Source organism: Gossypium hirsutum, chromosome A12 (assembly GCF_007990345.1).
Source record: "Gossypium hirsutum isolate 1008001.06 chromosome A12, Gossypium_hirsutum_v2.1, whole genome shotgun sequence".
Lineage (NCBI taxonomy): Eukaryota > Viridiplantae > Streptophyta > Magnoliopsida > Malvales > Malvaceae > Gossypium > Gossypium hirsutum.
In genome coordinates, this window is record NC_053435.1 from 1,053,249 (window position 1) to 1,074,482 (window position 21,234).

A 21,234-nucleotide genomic window follows, 5' to 3' on the forward strand; every position below is an offset into this window, starting at 1 on the left:
TTTTTTTAATATAGTACTTGTGTTATTTATTGGTCTAATTTGATACTTACTTTTGATAAATATTATATATTTTGATATTAAAAAATAACTATATTAATACAGTCTAATCATGAATATGATAAATTTTCATCAAATTAACTTCTAAAATCTAAATTAAACACTAAAAAATTAATATTGGTATTTTTATATATCAAAATATATAACTTTTGTCAAATATAAATATTATATTGAATAAAAAAATAATATCAAATTTAAGTAACAATTTATATATTTAAGCCTAATAAATTAATGAAAGCCAGATTCAATGAATGATTTATGATAAGATTCGCACAACGAATTTCACGATTGATCACGAGAAATTGCTGTGAAGTATTTGACTGATCAATTTGAGAATAGGTATTATTGGATAAGGCTTAGGTCGATCAGTCGTATCAATGGCATACTTCATGCTAGAAAGTTTTGAGTTTAAAAAGGGAAAAATCTCACATAATTTTAATGTACAACTCGTGACTCATACACAACAGTAGGTCCGACATCAACATTAATGATGGGGATTTATGCGCTAACAACAACGAACCCGTCAAGTCTGTTGAATTTGAAAACTAAACTCAAATTTTCCATATCCAAATAAGATTCAATTTTTTTTCATATGACACCTACATCTCAATTCTAACTTGAATCTAAAAATTTAACTAAATTAATCCGAATTCTTTAATTCAAATATGACCTAATTCAATGCTATTATAAAAAATCAACAACCTAAATTTAAAGATGACTCGAATTAAAAATTATCAAAACCTAAAATAATTTGAATAAGAAATAATCAAAATTCAAAATGATCTAAACTTATAATGACTTGACCAGAAAAATCCAAGTCTCATACCTGACTGACTAGAAAAAAAAAATCAAAATAACCCGAATTTTAAACAACCCAAACACCCAAAATTTGTAAAGCCCGAATTGATCCGATAACCCGACTTGCTCAATTAATATATACTAGGTTGATTGCATGATTAACCTTAACATGCTAGCTACTCAATAATGGAGCAATTAGATATGGATACATAAAAAATGCCAAAAGGTAATTTGCTCAAACCTTGACATGACCATCTCTATCTGTCTCTGTCTGAAAATGCATTTGATTCATCTGTACAATCGTAGCTTTTACAAAATGTACTTCTGAATAGCCTAATTTTACTGATAAGAGGATGGTTACAGAACTCCGTAACCTGAGTAATCACAGTAACAAAGCAGCCACTATACAGATGATAAGTTGAAAAACTAGTGGGAAACATGTTTATGGATTAATTAAAGGATAACACACCGGCATGAATTCAGCTTCTGCATATCCTCCTTGCTCTTTTCTGCATGCAGAGGACCAAAACAAAAGGGCAAAACCAAGTGAAATTAGAGGAAGTTTAGAACTCAGGATTTTTCTCTTATCAAATTTTGATAATGGAACAAAGGAATTTAATTAGAATGCAAAAAGTATCCAACATGGTTTGATGAAATTCCATTGATGACAATCTGATGATGATAAAAGTTTATATTAACCAGGAATTGTTTTCAAATTTTAATTATGAACACAGCAACTAAAAGATTAAGATCAATAATGTATCCTTAAAGACAATTCAAAGTTAGAATCCTTTAACCTCCACTCCCCTTTCGGAAAAAAAAAACATAATAGATTTGGTGAGGGAAAAAGGCAAAATAAGCCTTTGGGGCCTTGTTACTTTGGTGGGTAAGAAAACAAAACTCCAGCCTAACTCAGTTTCTTGCTTCTCCAGTAGCCTCACAACTACTTCATGAGGTTTATTAAAGGGATTGCTTTTTTATAGATTCCTTACTTAAAGTAGATAAATTAAAGAGATTCTTCATTTTGTTCCCCTTTTGTTTATTTATTTTCCTCGAGAAATATGAGGTGTTTAAATGACCACTATATGTGCTATAGACTACATGTTATGAAGAAAATATAGACCTACTGATTCTCGGTAATCTTAAATACCAACGAGATTTCATGAGATACATTCTCCCAAACATTTTTCTTTTATAAGAAAGTGAACTTAACAAACCTGTTTTATTTTTTGCTATAGTAGTGGGCTGCACCACCACGTGCATGGTGATAACACCAACAGGAAGGTCACCAAAGGTTATCCTGGAATCAGCGAGTGATTTGTTGTTTTCCAGAACTCTACCAGCATGTATGAGCTTCAAATCATTTATTGACTTTGGTATGACAGTTTTGTCTGAAAATACACAAAAGAATCCATTAACTCAGACAGCTGTTGCACGGGAGCAGCATCATCAAAGACATTTTAGATTCAAATTTGCTCCTTACGGACATGCCCCATATATGAGTTTGTAGACATGGCCAACATCACACCTTTTCTTCAAGCAGAACGGCATCATCAAATGAAAATAGAGGCCAATTCTGTTCACATGCATGAACACTGTGGCTAAACTATTTTCATTCAAATGAATATAAGCTATTACAATAATTTTAAACATACAATGAAGCAATGTTATCACTATACTGAGACTAATCAATGATAATGCCAGCAACAGGAAACAGAGAAAAGAAACTCGCTAAAGTAGGGAGCAAGTGATCCTCAAACATGCTTAGTTCAAAAGTGATCAGATGAAAGATAGAAAGAAACATAAACAAAGACAATGAAACTGCGCACCAATGATGTTTAATCCAATTATGTAGATTTCGGAAAGGAGTAAGTTAAGAGGAGGAAATATGTAAGCAGAAGCATATTAATAACCTTGTGGCCACTCAGCAACAATCTTTTGTTTAAGGGTTGCAACAGTCATAGATGATGCGTAAGTACTATGTGCAATATCTGTCCCATCATAAATGCGGAACTTAAGCTCAATAAGCTCCTTGCCCTCAGCCATAGTAGTCTTTGTTCTCTATTTCCCAGCACACAGGTCGAATGTGATAGCAAACAAACAGTTTTAGTCTCAGAATTCAGTCTCCCTTCACCCACCTGCACAATAATTCCCGTCACATCGCCTAAAATTTAAACTTGCAATATTTCATAATCAGCTCAATTACCTATCCTAGTTTACTTAGACAGACGCAAAAAGAATTATACGTTATCAATGGTATCAACTAGAAAGCGGAAAATGCAGAACTTGTTGTTACCTTTTTTTCTAAGATTGCTCTCGTACTCAAGTCGAGTTATGCATAAATCTAATTCAAATTGCAAAATATTAAACTAACCTCAATTAATCCTCGGCGAAGTTTGTTTAGTAAGAGTGCAAGTGAATCAACTTCAAGACAACGTCTCAAACAGAGTGAGCACTTCATATGTTCTGATAACTGACAAGGTTCCCGGTCAATATCTCTCAACCAATGTTCCTTTAACAAAAATGCAGAACTCAACCTCAAAAAGAGAACAAAAATATTAATAAAATCTAAATATTCTGCTATCTTCTGATTGGAAAAGAAAATCGAAATCAACAAAACAAGGCTTCTATTAAATATCTAATTAGCTAACAAGAAAAGAGTAATTAAAACCTAAAAGAAATTAATTCGGGTAAGATTTCCTTTTCTTTTTCGTTTTATCAATACACAAAACTGAAACTACGACCAACATCACTTTTCCTTTTTTTTCTTTTTCCTTTCTAATCTTTCCGCTTTATTTTTATTTTTTCAAATTTTCTCACTTACCAAAAAAAATGATAGAATCAAGGAAATTAATCGGAAATAGTACATAAAAATAGAAAAAAAAAGTAATCAAGAGAGGAAATAGGAAAAAAAAATACCTGAGCAAGAAGCCATTGATGAAAGATCGGCGAGATAGAGAGAGAATCGAATCGAGCAAAAGACTTTTTCTGGCCACACGGTCGGTGTTTGATCGAGAAAAAGAAGGGTGAGAAGTAGAAGTCTCCGTTCCTTTCTTTGGTAAATTAAAAAAGAAAATTCATTTTAATTAATTTCCCCAAAATCTCTGTGATAAGATGTCGAAAATCGATATAAGATGGCATGGTGGATCCAATCCCCAAATTTATACTATTACCCCTTCTTTAAATCATTCTTTTTTTTAAGTAATATTTCGGATTTAAATTAAAAAATAATAATTTTAATCTATTTTAAAATTAGCTCAAATTTATCTCTCAAAATTTTAATTTAATCAACCAAAATAATTGTTTTTAAAAAGAAGGAACCCTTTTTTATCCTGAGGAGACAATATGTTAAAGCTCAAAATTTTTCCATTCTCTGTTTGCCACGTGGACTCATAGATTTCTCTGAATGACTAATTTAGCCCAACTTTACACGTGGCATTTAACAATTGGCTTCTTGTGTAATTAAGGGGGATAACTATCCTTAGAGAAAAAGAGGTGGCCGTTACTGTTAGTTATTTTGCCTGAAGACCTGAAAACTTTAAATTTCATTCAACTTCTTAAAATTTCGTTTATTAGAAAAAAACATATTTTTATAGCAAAACAAATAGGCTGTGCAGCCAATTATATACATATAGCTTTTTCCTTATATATGTAGTAATTGAAATTTTTGGTCCATTAGTACAGCTTGGCCATTCCTGTAAAGCTAAGACAAAAGAGAGAAATATAATGCAGAAGATGGTGACTTTGACAACCATGATGCTATTGGTAGTTGTAACCCCACCAAGGCAAGTGAAAGTGGGTAGGCAGATCAAAGAGGGTGAAGTGGAGATGTCCATCATTGGTTGAGAGTCAAACTCGAGTATGGCATTATTGAAGGATTAATTTTTTTTAGAAGAAGTTTTCAAAATGTTATTTATTAGATAATCAATTGGTATTGTTGAAGTTAGTGTTTTTTAATAAGGGTTTTGTCTCTTGTACTCTACTATAAGACAACATAACTCAAGTGGTACCATGATTGTCAGTAAATGATATATATGCCTCAAATTAGTGGTTTGAGTCCCTGCATGCCCAAATGAATCTCATAATTACTACACACTTGATATTGATACCCTTCCCATTGAGTCTTGTAGGTCCACCAACTGAGGTACTCTTGGCTCTGTAACCAAGCCAACTGAGCAGTCACTCTTTGTGTGCTAGCTCTCGACAGAGTATGGGAGACAAAATTCCTTACTTAAGGACAATACCTTTAGTTGTTAAAAGATTGATTGATTGCTTAATTTATTCTCAAAGAAAAATTAGGCTTGAAGGCAACTTTTGAGGTAAATGGACTAGATTTGGAAGTTCAAAGTTAGAACATGATGAACATGGGTTAAGGGGCATCGTACATGTGTTCCAAAAGGTATCCTAATACTTAGTTAATAAAATGTGTAATCAGAGCAAAGAAACAAGAAAGCTTAAGCTAGTAAAGTAAAGTTGAGAGTGTAGATGTCGAAAATGGAGATCTCACTATTCATTGGTTGGTCGTCTAGCCATGTTTGCATGTTGCTTTGTCTAGTCACTAGTTATTCCAAGCTTTTTAACAAATTTACTAATCCGTCTTAGAAACAAGGTTGTTGAAACTAGATCAAGGAATGATAAGATCACAACCGATCAAGAACATTAGTCCAGAATAAGGGAAAAAACATGTTGGCCTGTGAACTTGTACGAACCAATTGAAATGAGATAAAAATTTATTGAACTGATAATTAGACGTGTTTTGTAATTTTTAGTTTTTAATTAAAATCGAACTGGTAATTAAACTAATTAAATCGATCTAACCGGTTCTATCACTAATCCAATTCTGAAAACATTACGTAGAAGACAAGCTCTCTAATAGGCAACCGAGCAAACTAGGGACTTGGGCTGTATAAGATTAGATTTGTTTCTTTTGGACGGTAACCAGTTTCAAAGTTGGGCTTATAAGCTGGTACAACATATCTAACGATGTAGAAAAAAAAGATTCAAAAATAGTGGAAAGGTTTGAGAGTCCCCCACACAGCATGATTAAGACTAACAAGGTGGAGTAATAGAAAGTTGATGCGTTTCCCAATGCTTTGTTTCCATTTACAATGGAGGAATCTGTTGAAGACACTATTGACAGCATAATTTATTATTATTATTATTTTTCTTTCATTTTCTTTTGTCTTTTGGATTAATAATATGCAATAATTAAAACATTTTATGAACATGTAAATGATCTATCTGTTCACTCAGGAAGATACCTTTTCCATATGTTATGCAAAGTGGGAGAATGGGGGACCAGTCCCTATAAACCGCATTTCAACAGCTAAGGTTGTATATAACGAGGTTTAAATTGAATTAATCGATTAAATTGAATTAAATTAATCATTAAAATTAATTTTGATTAAATATTTATCGATTAATTTAGTTTAAAAATAATTAATTAACCGAAATTAATTATAAATAAATATTATATATATACAATCCTAATAAAATAGATCCAAAAAGCAAATGGTAACATGTTATGGAGAAAAAGCAAAATAAAATTAAAATATGACAAAAACAAAAGCTATAACTCAAAAAATGGTTAGAAATTTTGTTTAATTTGAAAATTGATAGAACTAAATTCGATTAATTATTTTCATGAAAATTACAATTCAATTAATGGTTAAATATTTTAAGTTTTTGATTAATTTAATTAATGATAGCTCAATTTTAAACACCCTAATTTCAATGACTGAGGGACTTTGAGTTGATATTGTCCTAATCTTATAGCCTTCATGAACCATAGCTTGTTTAGACTAATATGTGTGTGTACAATATAAAACAACAATCATCAAATTCTCTTAATAACACTTACAAAAGGTCACAGCTCAAAGCCTATAATTATAAGCCATCCCAATAAAATATACCAAAAAAAGAAAGGTATGTATCTTTTTCTCCTTTAGAAAGAAGGGTATTTACACTTGTCAAGAACTTGTTTACACAACATTTCTGAAATAACTGAACCAATGTTGTAACTATTATTCCATTGGATCCAATAGTAGAGGTGAGTGTTGAATCGAATTGAGTGAAAAGATTTTAAATTAATTGAGTTAATGAGTCATATTTTATCATTCTAACTCGATTTGATTTTTTTTTCAAATAGAATCGAGTAAAGTGAAATTCGAGTCTAATCGAATCAAGTGAAATTGTTTGACTTAAAATTAAAAAAGTAAAATATCAAATTAAAATCTGGTTAAAGTATAACTAATTCCATATTAGAGGACATAAATTTGAAACAATATATATTTGAAAATTTTTTAAGCAAAAAAAAATATATATATATACATAATTAATTAACTTATTTAGGTTCCCAAAATTATTGTTTTAGAAATTTTTAAATTTTTTAAATTTTTTTACATATTTTTTAGAATTTTTATTATAATTTTTTTTAAAATATAAGTTTTATAATTTTTAAAAATTATTTTAAATTTTTTTTGTAATTTTTGTTGAGAGAGACCAATTTACTCACTTTTAAAATTGACAGGGACAAAAGGGAGCATTTACACCCATCTATTATTTGAATTATTTGAGTTATTCGAATTTTAAAATTCAACTCGATTCGAACTCGAATTACTTATTCTAGTTGACTCAAATAACTCGAATCTATTAACTCGAAATTTAAATTTTCTTTCAAATTTTTTTAAATCGAATCTAGTTTTACTTACCCCTACAATTAAGTAAATTTCTTTCAAAGACATTAGCAATCTTGTCTCATTTGAGCTAAATTGAGCTCTGCTGTTCAATGTGCTAAACGTAAAGAATATATATATATATATATCACTTTTTACTTGTCAATGCCTAAGTCCAAAAAATTCGGAAGTGAAAACCATCTTTACAGTTTTGCTGTTTCGAAAAAGTTGCCTTGTAAAGAAAAAAGTCCAATCTTTTACCAGTGGAAGTAAAATCAAAGTAAACTAAACTAAAGAATAAAAAGGCAAAGGAATGTAATACCTTTCTTTATATGAGATAAAGTTTTCAGAATTTCTTTTTGCATGTGGAGGAATGTAATAGGGGTTTCCAAAGTTGAGGAACTCAATGAGAAACTTCTGGTATTTTGGGAGTTTTCTTCTTTTCTTTTCTTTTTTTTTTTTGTCTATTTTCAGACAACTATTAGTGTTTTGTTTTTATACATTCAGAACTTTATGTAACTCCTTGTCAATTGTTCATAGGATGTGACTATGGAAAGATTGATATATATCATGAGAGGGGGGGGGAATTTATGTAAAAAGCCAATCACTGAGGTGGTACAATTTGGTGGGTGGACCATTAAAATTGCAAAAAGATGACTTTTTGCATGGCATATTGCTTTTGCAGAAACCATACATCAAAGTTTATTCAAAAAGTTTTTTGGGGTTCATAATTGAAACACACACTCACAATCACAAATTATATTAAGTTAACTTCATTAAGAAATAGGAAGTGATTACATGGTAGAGACTAGGGAGCTAATCCAAAGCTGTTACAGGTACTCATAGAACATAGATGATTACATACAGAGTAATACAATCACAGCTCATGACTAGAGAGACTAGTATTGAGCCAATTTTATTCTTACAATGTGATATTTTTGAAGTTTTACTTTTTTATTTAACACAAAGTCTGATAAGGTTTCAGCATAGGTAAGAGCCCTCCACTTAGGTGGAGGGACATAACTTCATTGGTGGAACCCACTAGCTTCCCGCCAATGAAGATGGCTGGAACAGGACCATTACACCCTAACCTCTTGAGTGCTTTCTCCATTTCCCAGCCTTCAGGGTCTTGATCTATCTCATGAACCATAGGGGTTACCCCAAGCTCTTGGAATAGGATTTTGACTGCATAACACATGCAACATGAGCTCTTGCTGAATAGCACTACCCCTTTCTCTGAGGCCAAACTTGTCACCTTTTCCATGCTGAAAAATCCTGGTTCACAATGTTCTCTGTATTGAACACTGTTAGTAACAGGAGAAACTCCCTTGATTACCTGTAGATATTTCACTTAAATGTTAAAAGCACAGCATTCGAATCCGATTGTAATCGAAGGTTGGACTTTTAGAAGGTGAATTAAGAAAGAAATTAAAGAAGGGTTCAAAGGTTAAGGTGGTTGAAACTTAAGCTTCCATGCTAGAGTATTTATAGGGACTTATAGATGCTACTTTATGGGATGGGGGACTACTGTGTTTCCATGGGCTTAACAAGTTGGCTAATTCAAGTTTCTGCTATGTATTACTCAACTTAAAACATGTTCTGATATAATCACTTCTTTAAATAGATGGTTCAAGAGAGAAAAAAAATAAAACAACACAAGTAGCAAGATTCATGTTAGCTCGATTCCGCAACCTACGTGTTTAGCCTACTAACCATATGTATTCCAACCTTTTTGGTAGAATTTATGGGATTTATACTTTCTAATTCCTATCAAAATGTTACAACAAAAGTACAAAATTCTGAGGCTGGCAAGTCAATTTACACCAGATTCACAAAATCAATTCCCTTTGAATCCTTCTGCAGAAAAGATTACGAATGAGATCGCGAATGGTGATGTCCTTTTTTGTGCACTACAACTTGCAACGATTCTTCACACATGTGAGCATACACATAGGCTCACTTCACTTAATGCATAGCTCTGCTGCTCTTAAACATATAGCAATCCTTTGACATGCTCGAGTGAAGCCTGCGAATGACGAATGGTCATACGTGCAAATGACAACAACTCTTCCTTCATCAATGGTGGGGGCAGGATTCCCCATTCTCAGCTATCTTACTGCAAAGAATAAAGTAATTAGCTTTACAAGAAGTGCTCATTGTATGAGAGCATCATCCATGAGGTAGGTACTGTTAAAGGCTACACGTTTGGAAAAAAACCCTGAATAAATAATTAACAAATGATATACATATAAGTATCCATATGCCATCTAGGAACTTCCAAGCATGTTAAAATAAGTTTTCTATCCTTTAAGGTTTTAGATGGGGTGGAATAGAATGGAAGCATAAAAAAGTTCCAACATCACCTTTTTGTCTCTCAGATAAGTCCATATAGACATCAATTTGATAAAGAAATCATTAACTAAACTTGTTAATGGATACTGTCGTGCCAAGTGTTTGTTCAATGGAGGTGACATGACCAGAAAAGTCAAGAACCAACTAATTTGATATCACTTTTAGTACTAATTAACACCTTAAAAAAATGAAAAAAAGGCACTGAAAACCTGCAATATCCTAAAGAAATTTCATCAGCTTGATGTTGCTTGTGCAATAGTTTACTCATAATACATGTGATTACTTTTTGTAAGTGGGTGAGTTTTCTATTGGGAACATATTTGAGTACCAGAAAGAAGAGCCATGCATTTTGGATGTGGGAACCTTTATTCTATATGTTAGTTTAAAAATATTCTTCAGTGAGAGCTCCATGAACCACTGTGTGAACCTAAATTTGATTTTAAAAAACCAGGAATTTATGTCTGTTTCTGATAGTATAGAATCCTACAAAGTTAAATGCATCATTATATTATCATATCCGTGGAAATGGAAACATGCATTATCCATTAAACAGTGAGCATTTAAGATACTACGTATCTACTAAGTGTCATTTTATACACAATTTTATTCAAGGAACTGAACACAAAGCAAAGCCCTTTATACAACATTTCCCTTTCAACATGGAGGGATATTACAACCCGAGAGGAGGTCAGGTTTACTTGGGGAGAAGTCTGCCAAGTGTTGTCTGGCTAGCAAACCCTAAAGAGGTCCGGTATTGGTCCAGGTGTTTGTGCTTAGTTTTATTCTTAGATTTCAGAGAGTATCGAGGGGTTTAGGGGGTGAGAGCGTCTCTACCCACTAAAAAAAATGTCAACATCTGCTTAGTGGGATTTGAACTTATGCCCTTATATGGAATTTATGGGTAAGATAGTACCATTCACCAAGGGCTGACGGACCCCTCAACCGGGATCGAGACACCGGGTCATACCCGAGCCCTTTTAAGCCAAATCTGCATCTCTCCCACTAGGGTCATGGTCCAGCTCATCAACTATAGGGCTGGCACCAAGCTCATAAGGAAGTGTGTTGATGGTATGGCTCAGGCAACATCATGATGAGGTCTTGGTGAATATCACATATCATGTCTTCCATTGCTCTCATTGATTTTGTTGGACACAAATTCAGTCTGAAGAATTATAAGAAGTTACTAACAATGCAGATAATTGGCAAAAGAAGCTGAAAGAAGGTGTAACTGAAGTAAGCTTGAAAAAGAAAAGGTGAATAGGCAGACTAGGGAGAAGGGCTTTTAGTGTAGGAAGCTTATATGTGCTAAGGCTTGGCTGTGGTAAACTAGGAGATTTCATCATCTCTTATTTATAAGGCCTAGGAAGAGAGAGAATCTATTATATAGAAAAAATTCAGCTTCAGCTTGGAGAATCACAAGTAAAAATGAAAGATTATTACAAACTTAGATTTAAATGCAACAAGGAAGATAAGAAAAATTACACTTTAAGGACTCTCTTTTAAATGATTTTAATTTTAAGTTAAATATTAAATATGATATCAAGTTATATATATATATATATTTTTTTTTAAGTTTATCATACTTTATATTCACTTAAATGTTTATCTATAAATATTTTAAGTAGCATGAGAATTATGATAAATTCATAATATAACTGAAGAAGGCTGATCACCCACTATCAAGCTGACACTGTCTCAATTCACTGTGCTGTAAAATCTCTTGGGCCATTTTAAAAAAAAAAAACATTTTAGTGTCCATTTAGATGGATGGTGAAATTGATTCCGAGGTTATTGAAAACAACAACAATAATAAAATTAATTACGTTTGTGATAAGGTTGAATATTATAATATCAAGATTAAAATTAGAAGTTGTCTCCTAAATATTTTGGTCCATTTCCAATAATGGACAAGGTGGGACAGGTAGCCTATAAATTGTAGTTACCTTCAGGCTCACGCATTCATTCTACTTTTCATGTATCTCAATTGAAGAAGTATGAGGGAGCAGCACCAGTCCAAGCTCAATTTCCTCTAGTGGATGTTCATAGGGCCTTGCTTAAGGATCCAATTAGAGTTTTGGAGAGGAAAATGGTGAAGAAAAGCAACCAAGCGATCATCGAGTTCGTTGTAGAATAGGCAAACACATTTCCTAAAGATACCACTTAGGAACCATTGCAGCAACTACAGGCCACTTTTCCTCATTTTGATCCTTGAGGACAAGGATACTTTTTTGAAAGCAGTATTTATTACGGGGTTTAAGGAATTAAGAAAATAAAACTAGATGAAGTAAACGGTGCATTTAAGGGATGATTCGATGAAGCAAAAAGCGTAGAGTTTTATGTCAGTTAAACGGTGTTATTGGATGAGCTAAATGTAGGAGGAAGTTTTCTATCGAATTAAATGAAAAAAATTTAGTTAATCGAGTTTTTGAATTTTATTTTATTATTTTAATTTAATTTAAAAATTTTATAAATTAAGTTAAGTGAGATAAAATTTGAATCAAATCGAATATATTTGTTCGAGTTAAATTTAAAAAATGATTTTGGTGTTATTTATTTTTATGTATTTTTAAAAAAAATATTTTTTCTTTAAAAAATTTTCCCTGGATTTTTCATTATAGCGATTGGGGGTTTGAATGAACTGATGAATAGGAAGAATAGCTTAGGGTTTAATTAGGGTTTAAAAAAGAAGAAGAAGAAGAAGAAGAGAATAATTGATTTAGGGTTTAAGTATGTTTCAAGTTTGAATGGAGAAGAGAATGGACGGTGGAATCATGACTTTTGGGAAAATTGGGATGGTGAGGTTGGCTAAGCTTTGGGAAATTGGAAAAATGGCAGATGGGCTTTTGAGGGAGAAATAAGGTGGGTTTGGGCTTTGGGAGAACTGAGTATCGTAAAAGGATTCGGATTTAGGATGTGGGGAATATAAATATAAAATTTAAAATTATATAGTTTATATTCAGTTTATTTAAATTATTTAAATTAAAAAATTTAATTTGACTCAACTTCGAAATTTTTAAAATAAAATAAATTTTATTTTAAGGGAAATCGAATTTTACTCAGCCTAACTGGAATGAAAAAATGCTTTGAGATTAACCGCTTGCGCTGGGCTTTTTTATAAAAGTGATCCTAAAAAAAAAAAATTATCAAAATAACCCACTCTTTTAATTATGTACAAAAATAACCTATTTTCTACAGTAAAAAGTGGTGGAGCCATATGATATTGCGCCACCACTTTGCCACGTCAGCCAAGGGTATTAAAAAATTATTTTTTGGTGGAGCCATGTTGAATGGCGCCACCGGTATAAAATATTAGGGAAATACTAAAAAATCTGGAAAAACGGGGACTTAAAAAAAATTCTATTTTTGGGTGGAGCCATTCTAAATGGCGCCACCACTTTTCTGATTTGTCAGGTTCTTATATTTTTTTTTACTTTTTTTATTTTTTTACTTTTTTTCTTATATTTTGTCTCTTTCTTAGATTTTTTTCTTTTTTTAGTTTTATATTATTTTCTTAATTTATTTTGCTTATTTAATTTATATTATTAATTTTAAAAAATTTGTAATATATATTTAAAATGTTTTATAATATTTTTTTAAAATTTTAATTATTATTTTTAAAAATATTTTTTAACTTTATATATATATTTGTGAAATTAATTTTTTATAAATTTTAAAAATGTATTTTTCAAATTAGTTTTGAAATTATTAGTTTTATAATATTTGAAATGTATGTTTAATATTTTATTAATTTTACATACAACTTTAAATATTATTTTTAAATTCTTTTTTTACCATTAGGTATATATATTTAAAGTTTAAAGTTTAAATTAATATATATATGTATATATTTATTATAACTAGTCACATCATGTCAGTGATGTGACTATTAATAAATTTAAATATAAATATAAATTTTAAAAAATATATATTAAATATTATTTTATAAATATTAAATATATTTTTTTGACTCTTTTTATTGTTTTGTTTTTTCTTTTATGTTTAATTATTATTATTAACTTTAAAAAATTTGAAATATTTTATTAATATACATATTTTTAAATTTTAGATATGTATTTTGAGATTTTTTTTAAATTTTAAATACAATTTTTAAATACATTTAATAAATTATAATTTCTTAATAATATAAGAAATCATAATATTTTAAATATTTTTTTAAAATTTTGTCTTTTTCCTTTTTTTTTACTTTTTTGAAATTTTATGTTTTTTTCTTATTTTATTTTGTTTATTTATTTTATTATTAATTTTAAAATTTTTGTATTGTATATTTAAAATGTTTTATAATATTTTTTTACAATTTTAAATATTATTTTTAAATTCTTTTTTTAACATTAGATATATATATTTAAATTTTAAAGTTTAAATTAATATATATATTATAACTTGTCACATCATGTCAGTGATGTGACTATTAATAAATTTAAATATAAATATAAATTTAAAAAAATATATATTGAATATATTTTTTTATTATTTTGACTCTTTTTATTGTTTCGTTTTTTTTTTTTAAATTTGTTATATATGTGGGTGGGGCTTGGTCCCCCCTTGTACAGATGAAGAAGTTGAGTGAGGGAAAAAAAAAGGTACGTTTGTTAAAATTTTATTTTTTTGTTTTTCTATTTTATAATTAATGTAATATAATAAATAATTGTATTATATGTTTGTTTTTTTATATTATACAGATTTGAAGATGTCTTTTGGAGCAAATATAGATCACACTTCATCGATGATCGACGAAACAGTAAAATTTATTATAAATTAAAAAAAATTCGGTTTAGTTTCCCAATTTTTTTTGCTAATCGCTACTCTATTGAACATGTTTTGACTGCTTTAAAATACTTATCTCTAATTAGTTGTTATTTAGCTTCTGTTGAACATTTTAGATTATTAATTTGATTTTACTTTGTAATACTTTATTTTTGTTATAATTGATTTAGATATACATTATTTGTAATTGTATTTGTATACTTTAAAAAAAAAGTTAGTAGCACTCACCTCCAAAGATCTAATTTAATCACACAAATTATAATAGAATAGATATAATATAAAAATAAATTAGGATATTTTCATTTTTTTTAAATAATTACCCCTAAAAATCGACTTACTTAAAACTTTACTCTATTTTTACTAATTTCATACTTAATTTATTAGACGGTGTGTAGGGATTAATACGCAAAACTATTACTTGACGAGCTCGATTTATGAAAAAAAATTCTTTTAATTTTAATATATATATTATTAAAACAATAATAATAAAAGTGAATATATTTGATTATTTACTAGTTAATTTATAAATAACTAGAAAACATAAGTATTTATTTAACAAATACTTTATGTTTTTAAATTTTATCATATAAAAAAATATTAGTATTCCTTGAAAAACAATTTTCCGCTATTACTCACTTTAAAATTTGAATAAGATATCATAAAATTTTAAAATTAGAAATATATATGTATTGTAGCCATTGGTGTCAAATTGAACTTGTTTGAACCAATCATCATCTCTTGGGTTGCTTTCTGGTTTAGACTTATTTTTTACACTGGTGGAGTTTGAGTTGTTGCTCAATGAATTTCTCTTTTCTTGTAATTTTACTAGTCCCCAGTTCATATTCCTGTAATTTCTCCCATTCTTTTATTATTAATATATTTATTTTAATTAATTTAATGCTTAACTATGGTTAGGATATAATAATCACATTTGATTTCTACGTGTTATTATTAATATTTTATGATAAATTTTCATTCTATTATTAATATATTATTACTTATTTAATTTAACTTAAATAAAAAAAATACTTAGAATGGTTACGTTGGCATAATATAAGTGTGATGTTTTTGTTTTCTCAACCTTTTAATTTTACTCTTGAATATATTTTTTTATGTTTAAATTATATAGATAATTGATTTATCATATTTTTATAAAAAAATTATCATACAGGATGGTTATCGAGTTTTGAGGTTGCGGTGTCATTTTCCCAAGTATGATCCGGACGAGCAGATCATGCCATACTTACGGTTAGCCGGATTTAGGGACGCCGCATTGATCCGGAGGTTTAACTTGAGGCCAAACTTACTATCCGCCTTGGTTGACCTTCATTATGCCGTGCGGGGAGTGCACTATCACATTAGAAGACGTCGCTATGCAACTTGGGTTACGAGTTGACGGTGCTGTGGTCACGGGTCGAAGCAAAGTGTTAGAACCTTCTGTAGTATGCCACAGACTGCTTGAACGGTCCCCTCGTGATGGGGAACAGAATTTCACATGCCTGACATTAGCATGGTTGAGAGCAAATTTTAAGCAGTTATCGAGCACTGCCACTGAGCAGGAGGTGATGTATACTGCTCGAGCCTATATTATGCAGCTGATTGGGGGGATACTTCTGCCGAACAACACGTCTAATAGAGTCCACTTAAAGTACTTGCCTCTATTGGAGGATTTTTCTCGTGCCGGTAGTTACAGCTTGGGATCTGCAATGTTGGCTGCATTATACTATGAGCTCTGTCATGAAACAAAACATGGGGTTAGTAATATGGCTGGTTGTCTGGGTCTACTGCAGTCTTGGGCTCTATATAGGATGCCGTTTCTAGCGGCTATTAGGCACCAACCATATTTGTGGCCACTTATAAATAGGTAGAAACAAAATTATACTTAACATTTAACGACTCATAAGTGTGGATAATATTTTTCAAAGTTTAACTGCCAACGTGTTTGTTTCGATTTCAGATGGACGACGTCTCCAGGAATTGGTGCGAGCCAGACATTAATCATTTACCGTCAAATGATAGAGGCGTACGCCGGAGAGAAAGTAATATATATTAATATAGTTTAAGTAACGTTTATTTAACTTATCCACTTACAGTATGTGATGTGAATTGACTCATTATGTTATATTGTGCAGTTTTTGTGGATGCCATATTCTGAAGTAAACATTGCAACCCTTATTCCTCAGAGGGTTCACGCTGAAACTCGTATGTGGTGCATTAACATGCCGGTGCTCAACTTCTCAACCGTTGAGTGGTACAATAGTGATCGAGTTATGCGACAAATTGGGTGTAACCAATTTGTGCCGGTCGAGCCACAACAGTTTGCTGATGTCCACGGTAAGACCATGCAGGAGAGACATACATTAGATTGGAGCGTGGAACATCAATGTTATGTAGCACTATGGAATACCCGGTACGACAGGCGGCCTGAGATGCACTCCTGCATGTTTGACTTCAGTCCCTCGACTGAATATATGCAGTGGTACATGAATCGATGGCGAGTTTATTTATATGGTGGACAACTTATGATAGTACCAGGTTATGGCTACAGACGTGGAAATCAACCTACGATGGAGGTAGAGGATCAACATATAGCGGAGCTCGACTCGGAGGACCAAGTTTTAAACACATCGGAGCAATGGGTTAACACTTTTTGTGATGAGTCCCAGAGCAGTTCATATAACCCGGACATAGGTGGTTCGAGTTCATATCACCCGGACATGGGTGGTTCGAGTTCATATCACCCGGACATGGGTGGTTCGAGTTTATATCACCCGGACATGGGTGGTTCAAGTTCATATCACCCGGATATAGGCGGTTCGAGTCCATTTGACCTAGAGCAACCACCGACATCAGTTGATATGTTTGGTAATAGCATGTACTCCACCCCGCCTCAGGCCACGATCGACCCAGTTGCCAATCCTTCAGATGTGTACAATACACCTCAACGTCCACCCCGTCAACGAAGGCCCGTAAACCGTTATACCCCGAACGATGATACCACTCTTGGTTCTTTCCAATTTTAAGTTATATAAATTTCAAGTATTATGTGATGTTTGTTGTATTGGTTTAAGGTTTCACAACTTATATATTAGTGTTTTTTTGTTTAATTTATTATAAAATTTTTTAAAGTATTAAAAGTTGCAACTATTAATTTTAAATATAATTTTAACACTAAATAATACAAACTTTATTTCTAAAAGATCATAATATAGACAGACCTCAGTTACAACATTTAATTTCTTTCAGACCATGAAGATTGGTCAGTGTAGACGTTTCCATGGGGACATTTGCTCCGATTGTGGCCAATTGTTCTACATATAGTGCAACGCTTTGGATTGACTTGTTCTCTTACATCCATGTCGTTTCAAATCCTCGTTATTGTCGGTCTACCTTTGACTCTCCTACGTAGTGACCGATCAGGCAACATCTCGAATGCAGGCGATTGCACTTCCCATGTCGATATATCCCTTAATACAGGGAACTCGTTACCCTAAATACGCAACGTACGTTCAAGTGTGTATACATCATCGATATATTGTTCGACATTCAAACTATAGGTAGCACAAGCTGCAACCACATGCGCACACGGGTACCGTAGTGCTTGGAACATCCCGCACTCACACTATCTGTTTCAGAGATCAACTCTATAGGACTGTGGCGGGATCCCTGACTGACGACTGATATACTCTGTCACTCGAAAAGTTTCCAAATTTCGAGAATATAGTTCTACATTCATCAACCTAGCCCTTTGAGTGTTATCTTTCATGGCATCTCTGATTTTTTTAACGTACACGTGTCCTGCCTCTAACTGTTTTGGTTGTTTCAACCCCATTTTTGGCATTAAGGTTGCTAACCTGTAAAATGTGGCTGAAAAAACAGCTGAAATTGGTAAGTGACGCGTACGCCTTAAGACGGAGTTAACGGCCTCAACAAGGTTAGTTGTCATATGGCCACAACGGTACCCCTCGTCAAAATATTGAGCCCATTGCCACGACTCCATGCTACTCAACCACTGTGTAAGAGAAGGTTTGCAGCCCACCATATCAGTCTCTAACCTCGCCAACTTATGTCTAAATCGGTGCGGTTTCAGCTCGTACCCTATGTATATATTCCGAAAAAATGTGTTAAAATTAGGAAATGGACTATAAATAATTACAAATACGATATTTTTACCCATGTTGACAATTCATTTGCGCCAGTCTTTGTTATTATACTCATTATGGAAATGGCCATTTGTTTCGCCCACCACGCTTTCCTGTATGACACTCTGTACTGAAATCGAGCTTGCATGTCTGTAATCAATGTCGACACAGGAATGATTAGGCTATCTTTCACCAGTGGCATGATACAGTTGCAAATACTTTTGGCATCCAAATTTCGGTGGTCTTGAGACATGCGTGCGACAGTACATGTATGAAGCCCTTCTAATTTTCGTATTTGCCACTGTTGAGTCCTCTGTATAAATACAGCACGAACTCGCCAACCACACCCATCGTCGGCTCTCCAACATTCCCCAACGTATAATGTCGGTGTAGATTTGGCAACCTTGTAATCAATCAACAACTTCATGCTATATTGTTTGATGGCAAACACACAATCCGCCTTGTTTTCGAACTGTTGCCCAACGAACAACTTGTCGAACTGTGAATTTGACACCAATCTATGAGCAGGTACTATATCAGCGTACTCAGGGAACTCGGATGCATGCGCTGCATCTGGATCTACGTTCAACATGTTGCCCCCAGGTTCATTTAATAAAATAATACCATGACTCGGGTTACAGAATAAAGGGCCGTGAACATCTTCAACCTCCTCCGGGCCTTCATCATCGATATTGTCCGAAACCTCATCAACATCGGGGTCACTAAAATCTTCAACGTCTTGATCAGAATCTTCACCATTATTGGTCATTTCTCTAACATTTGTCTCAGTGCTTATTATCACCTCCGGATGTATTTGTAGACGGGGACCGAGGGTTGGGTTGTTGTACGAACTCCCACCATAATTAGGAATTTTGGGTATCTTCGACGTTCCACCGCATTCTAATTGGCCTGTCCATCCAACATTAAGATCAAAATCAAATTCGCAATGTTGACTTATTGGGCTAACATTCTCAACAGGCTCTAAGTCTGCTAACTCAGCAAATAATTCAACTGGTTGTGGGTTCACACTCCCAGTGGACCACCATATTTCCATCATAGTGCCCAAGTCATCATCATCTAACAGTTGCATCGCACAAAATTTGAATGGATCTGTAGAGATTGAAAACTTGTAAAATAATTTGGACATCGCCTTTCCACAACGGATAGCTATTTTCGCACTGATCTTCCTTTTCATTTCTGCTAGCTTCACATTTTTTTTGAATCGCAAACCTACTCTTTGCCGGCCTTGAAATACACAGCCAATATCACCTTCTACAATTTCACCATAAAAAACAACATACACCAAAAACACCTCATTATTCATTTTTAACAAATTTTTTGAACTTTTCCACTTAACACAACAACTACACCACTCTATATATAGAAGTGAACCAATAGGTGGAGTCATAAAGAATGGCTTCACCAAAATACTGTGATTTTTCAGAGTATAGGGAGCCCCGTAGCAATTTTTCCATTTCCTGGTGGAGCCAAATAATTTGGCGCCACCAGTTTTCAAGTCTGACAGCCAACTTATTTGTTTCAGCCTTTTTTTTTTTAATTTTGACTTTCTTTTTTCTTTTTTAAGTCCTTATTTATTTTATTTATTTCGAAAAACTTGAAATGTATTTTTTAAAAATGTTTTATAATATATTTTTTTATAAATATTAAAAATATATTTTCAAATTATTTTTTAAATATTAAATATATTTTTAATATTATAAAACATTTAAAATGATTTAAAATATTTTTTAATATTTTAAATGATTTTAAATATTTTTTAAATTTTACATAGAATTTTGAAATTTATAATTTTTATTTATTTTTAAAAATATTTAACATTTTTTAAATTTTTTATACAAATTTTATTTAAAAATTTAAATGTTTAAATGTTTTATATTATTAAAAAATAAAAACAAATAATAAATTTGAAAGATCATATCTTTAAATTATTTTAATATTTATGTTATTAAAAATATGGTTAATATTTAAAAAATAATATTTATAATTTTCAAAAATTAATTTGAGAAATATACATTTAAAATTTAAAAAAAATCTAAAACTGATATTTAAAATTTTAACAAATATATATTATAGAACATTTCAAATATACATTACAAACTTTTAAAAATTAATAATAAGAAATAAATAAATTAAATAAACTAAAATAAAATAACAAAAAAATTATAAAATCTTAATTTAAAAATTCTATGTAAAATTAATAATATATTAAACATACATTTCAAATATTATAAAACTAATAAACAAAATACAATAAGAAAATAATATAAAACTTTAAAAAAGAAAAAAAAATAAAGAAAAAGACAAAATCTATGAAAAGCTAATCTAAAATTTAATTTGAAATGTATAATAAAAAAATAGATAAACAAAATAAAATAAGAAAAAAAATTAGACTTCAAAAAACTAAA

The 21,234-nt window shown here is 31.4% G+C and overlaps 2 protein-coding genes across 5 annotated transcripts; both read right to left on the reverse strand.

Annotated features, from left to right (window-relative positions):
• Positions 1-1,123: 1,123 nt before the first annotated feature.
• LOC107930069 (membrane-anchored ubiquitin-fold protein 3) lies at positions 1,124-4,449 on the reverse strand. Of its 4 annotated transcripts, none has more exons than XM_016861637.2 (5): positions 3,775-4,449; positions 3,230-3,367; positions 2,769-2,993; positions 2,073-2,246; positions 1,124-1,364 (listed from the first exon to the last, which is right to left on the reverse strand). In XM_016861637.2, the coding sequence occupies exons 3-5, from the start codon at positions 2,899-2,901 to the stop codon at positions 1,309-1,311; spliced, it is 363 nt and encodes a 120-aa protein (XP_016717126.1). In that variant the 5' UTR covers positions 2,902-2,993; positions 3,230-3,367; positions 3,775-4,449; the 3' UTR covers positions 1,124-1,308. The 4 variants fall into 4 exon arrangements, with proteins under 4 accessions (XP_016717126.1, XP_016717131.1, XP_040938336.1 ...); XM_016861642.2 differs by having other exon boundaries at positions 3,230-3,392; positions 3,775-4,067; XM_041082402.1 differs by lacking the exon at positions 3,775-4,449 and adding an exon at positions 3,527-3,682.
• A 3,837-nt stretch (positions 4,450-8,286) lies between these two features.
• Positions 8,287-8,969, reverse strand: LOC107930060 (monothiol glutaredoxin-S9). The gene has a single exon (XM_016861623.2). It carries the CDS (start codon positions 8,791-8,793, stop codon positions 8,488-8,490), a length of 306 nt encoding a protein of 101 aa, XP_016717112.1. The 5' UTR covers positions 8,794-8,969; the 3' UTR covers positions 8,287-8,487.
• Positions 8,970-21,234: the final 12,265 nt, after the last annotated feature.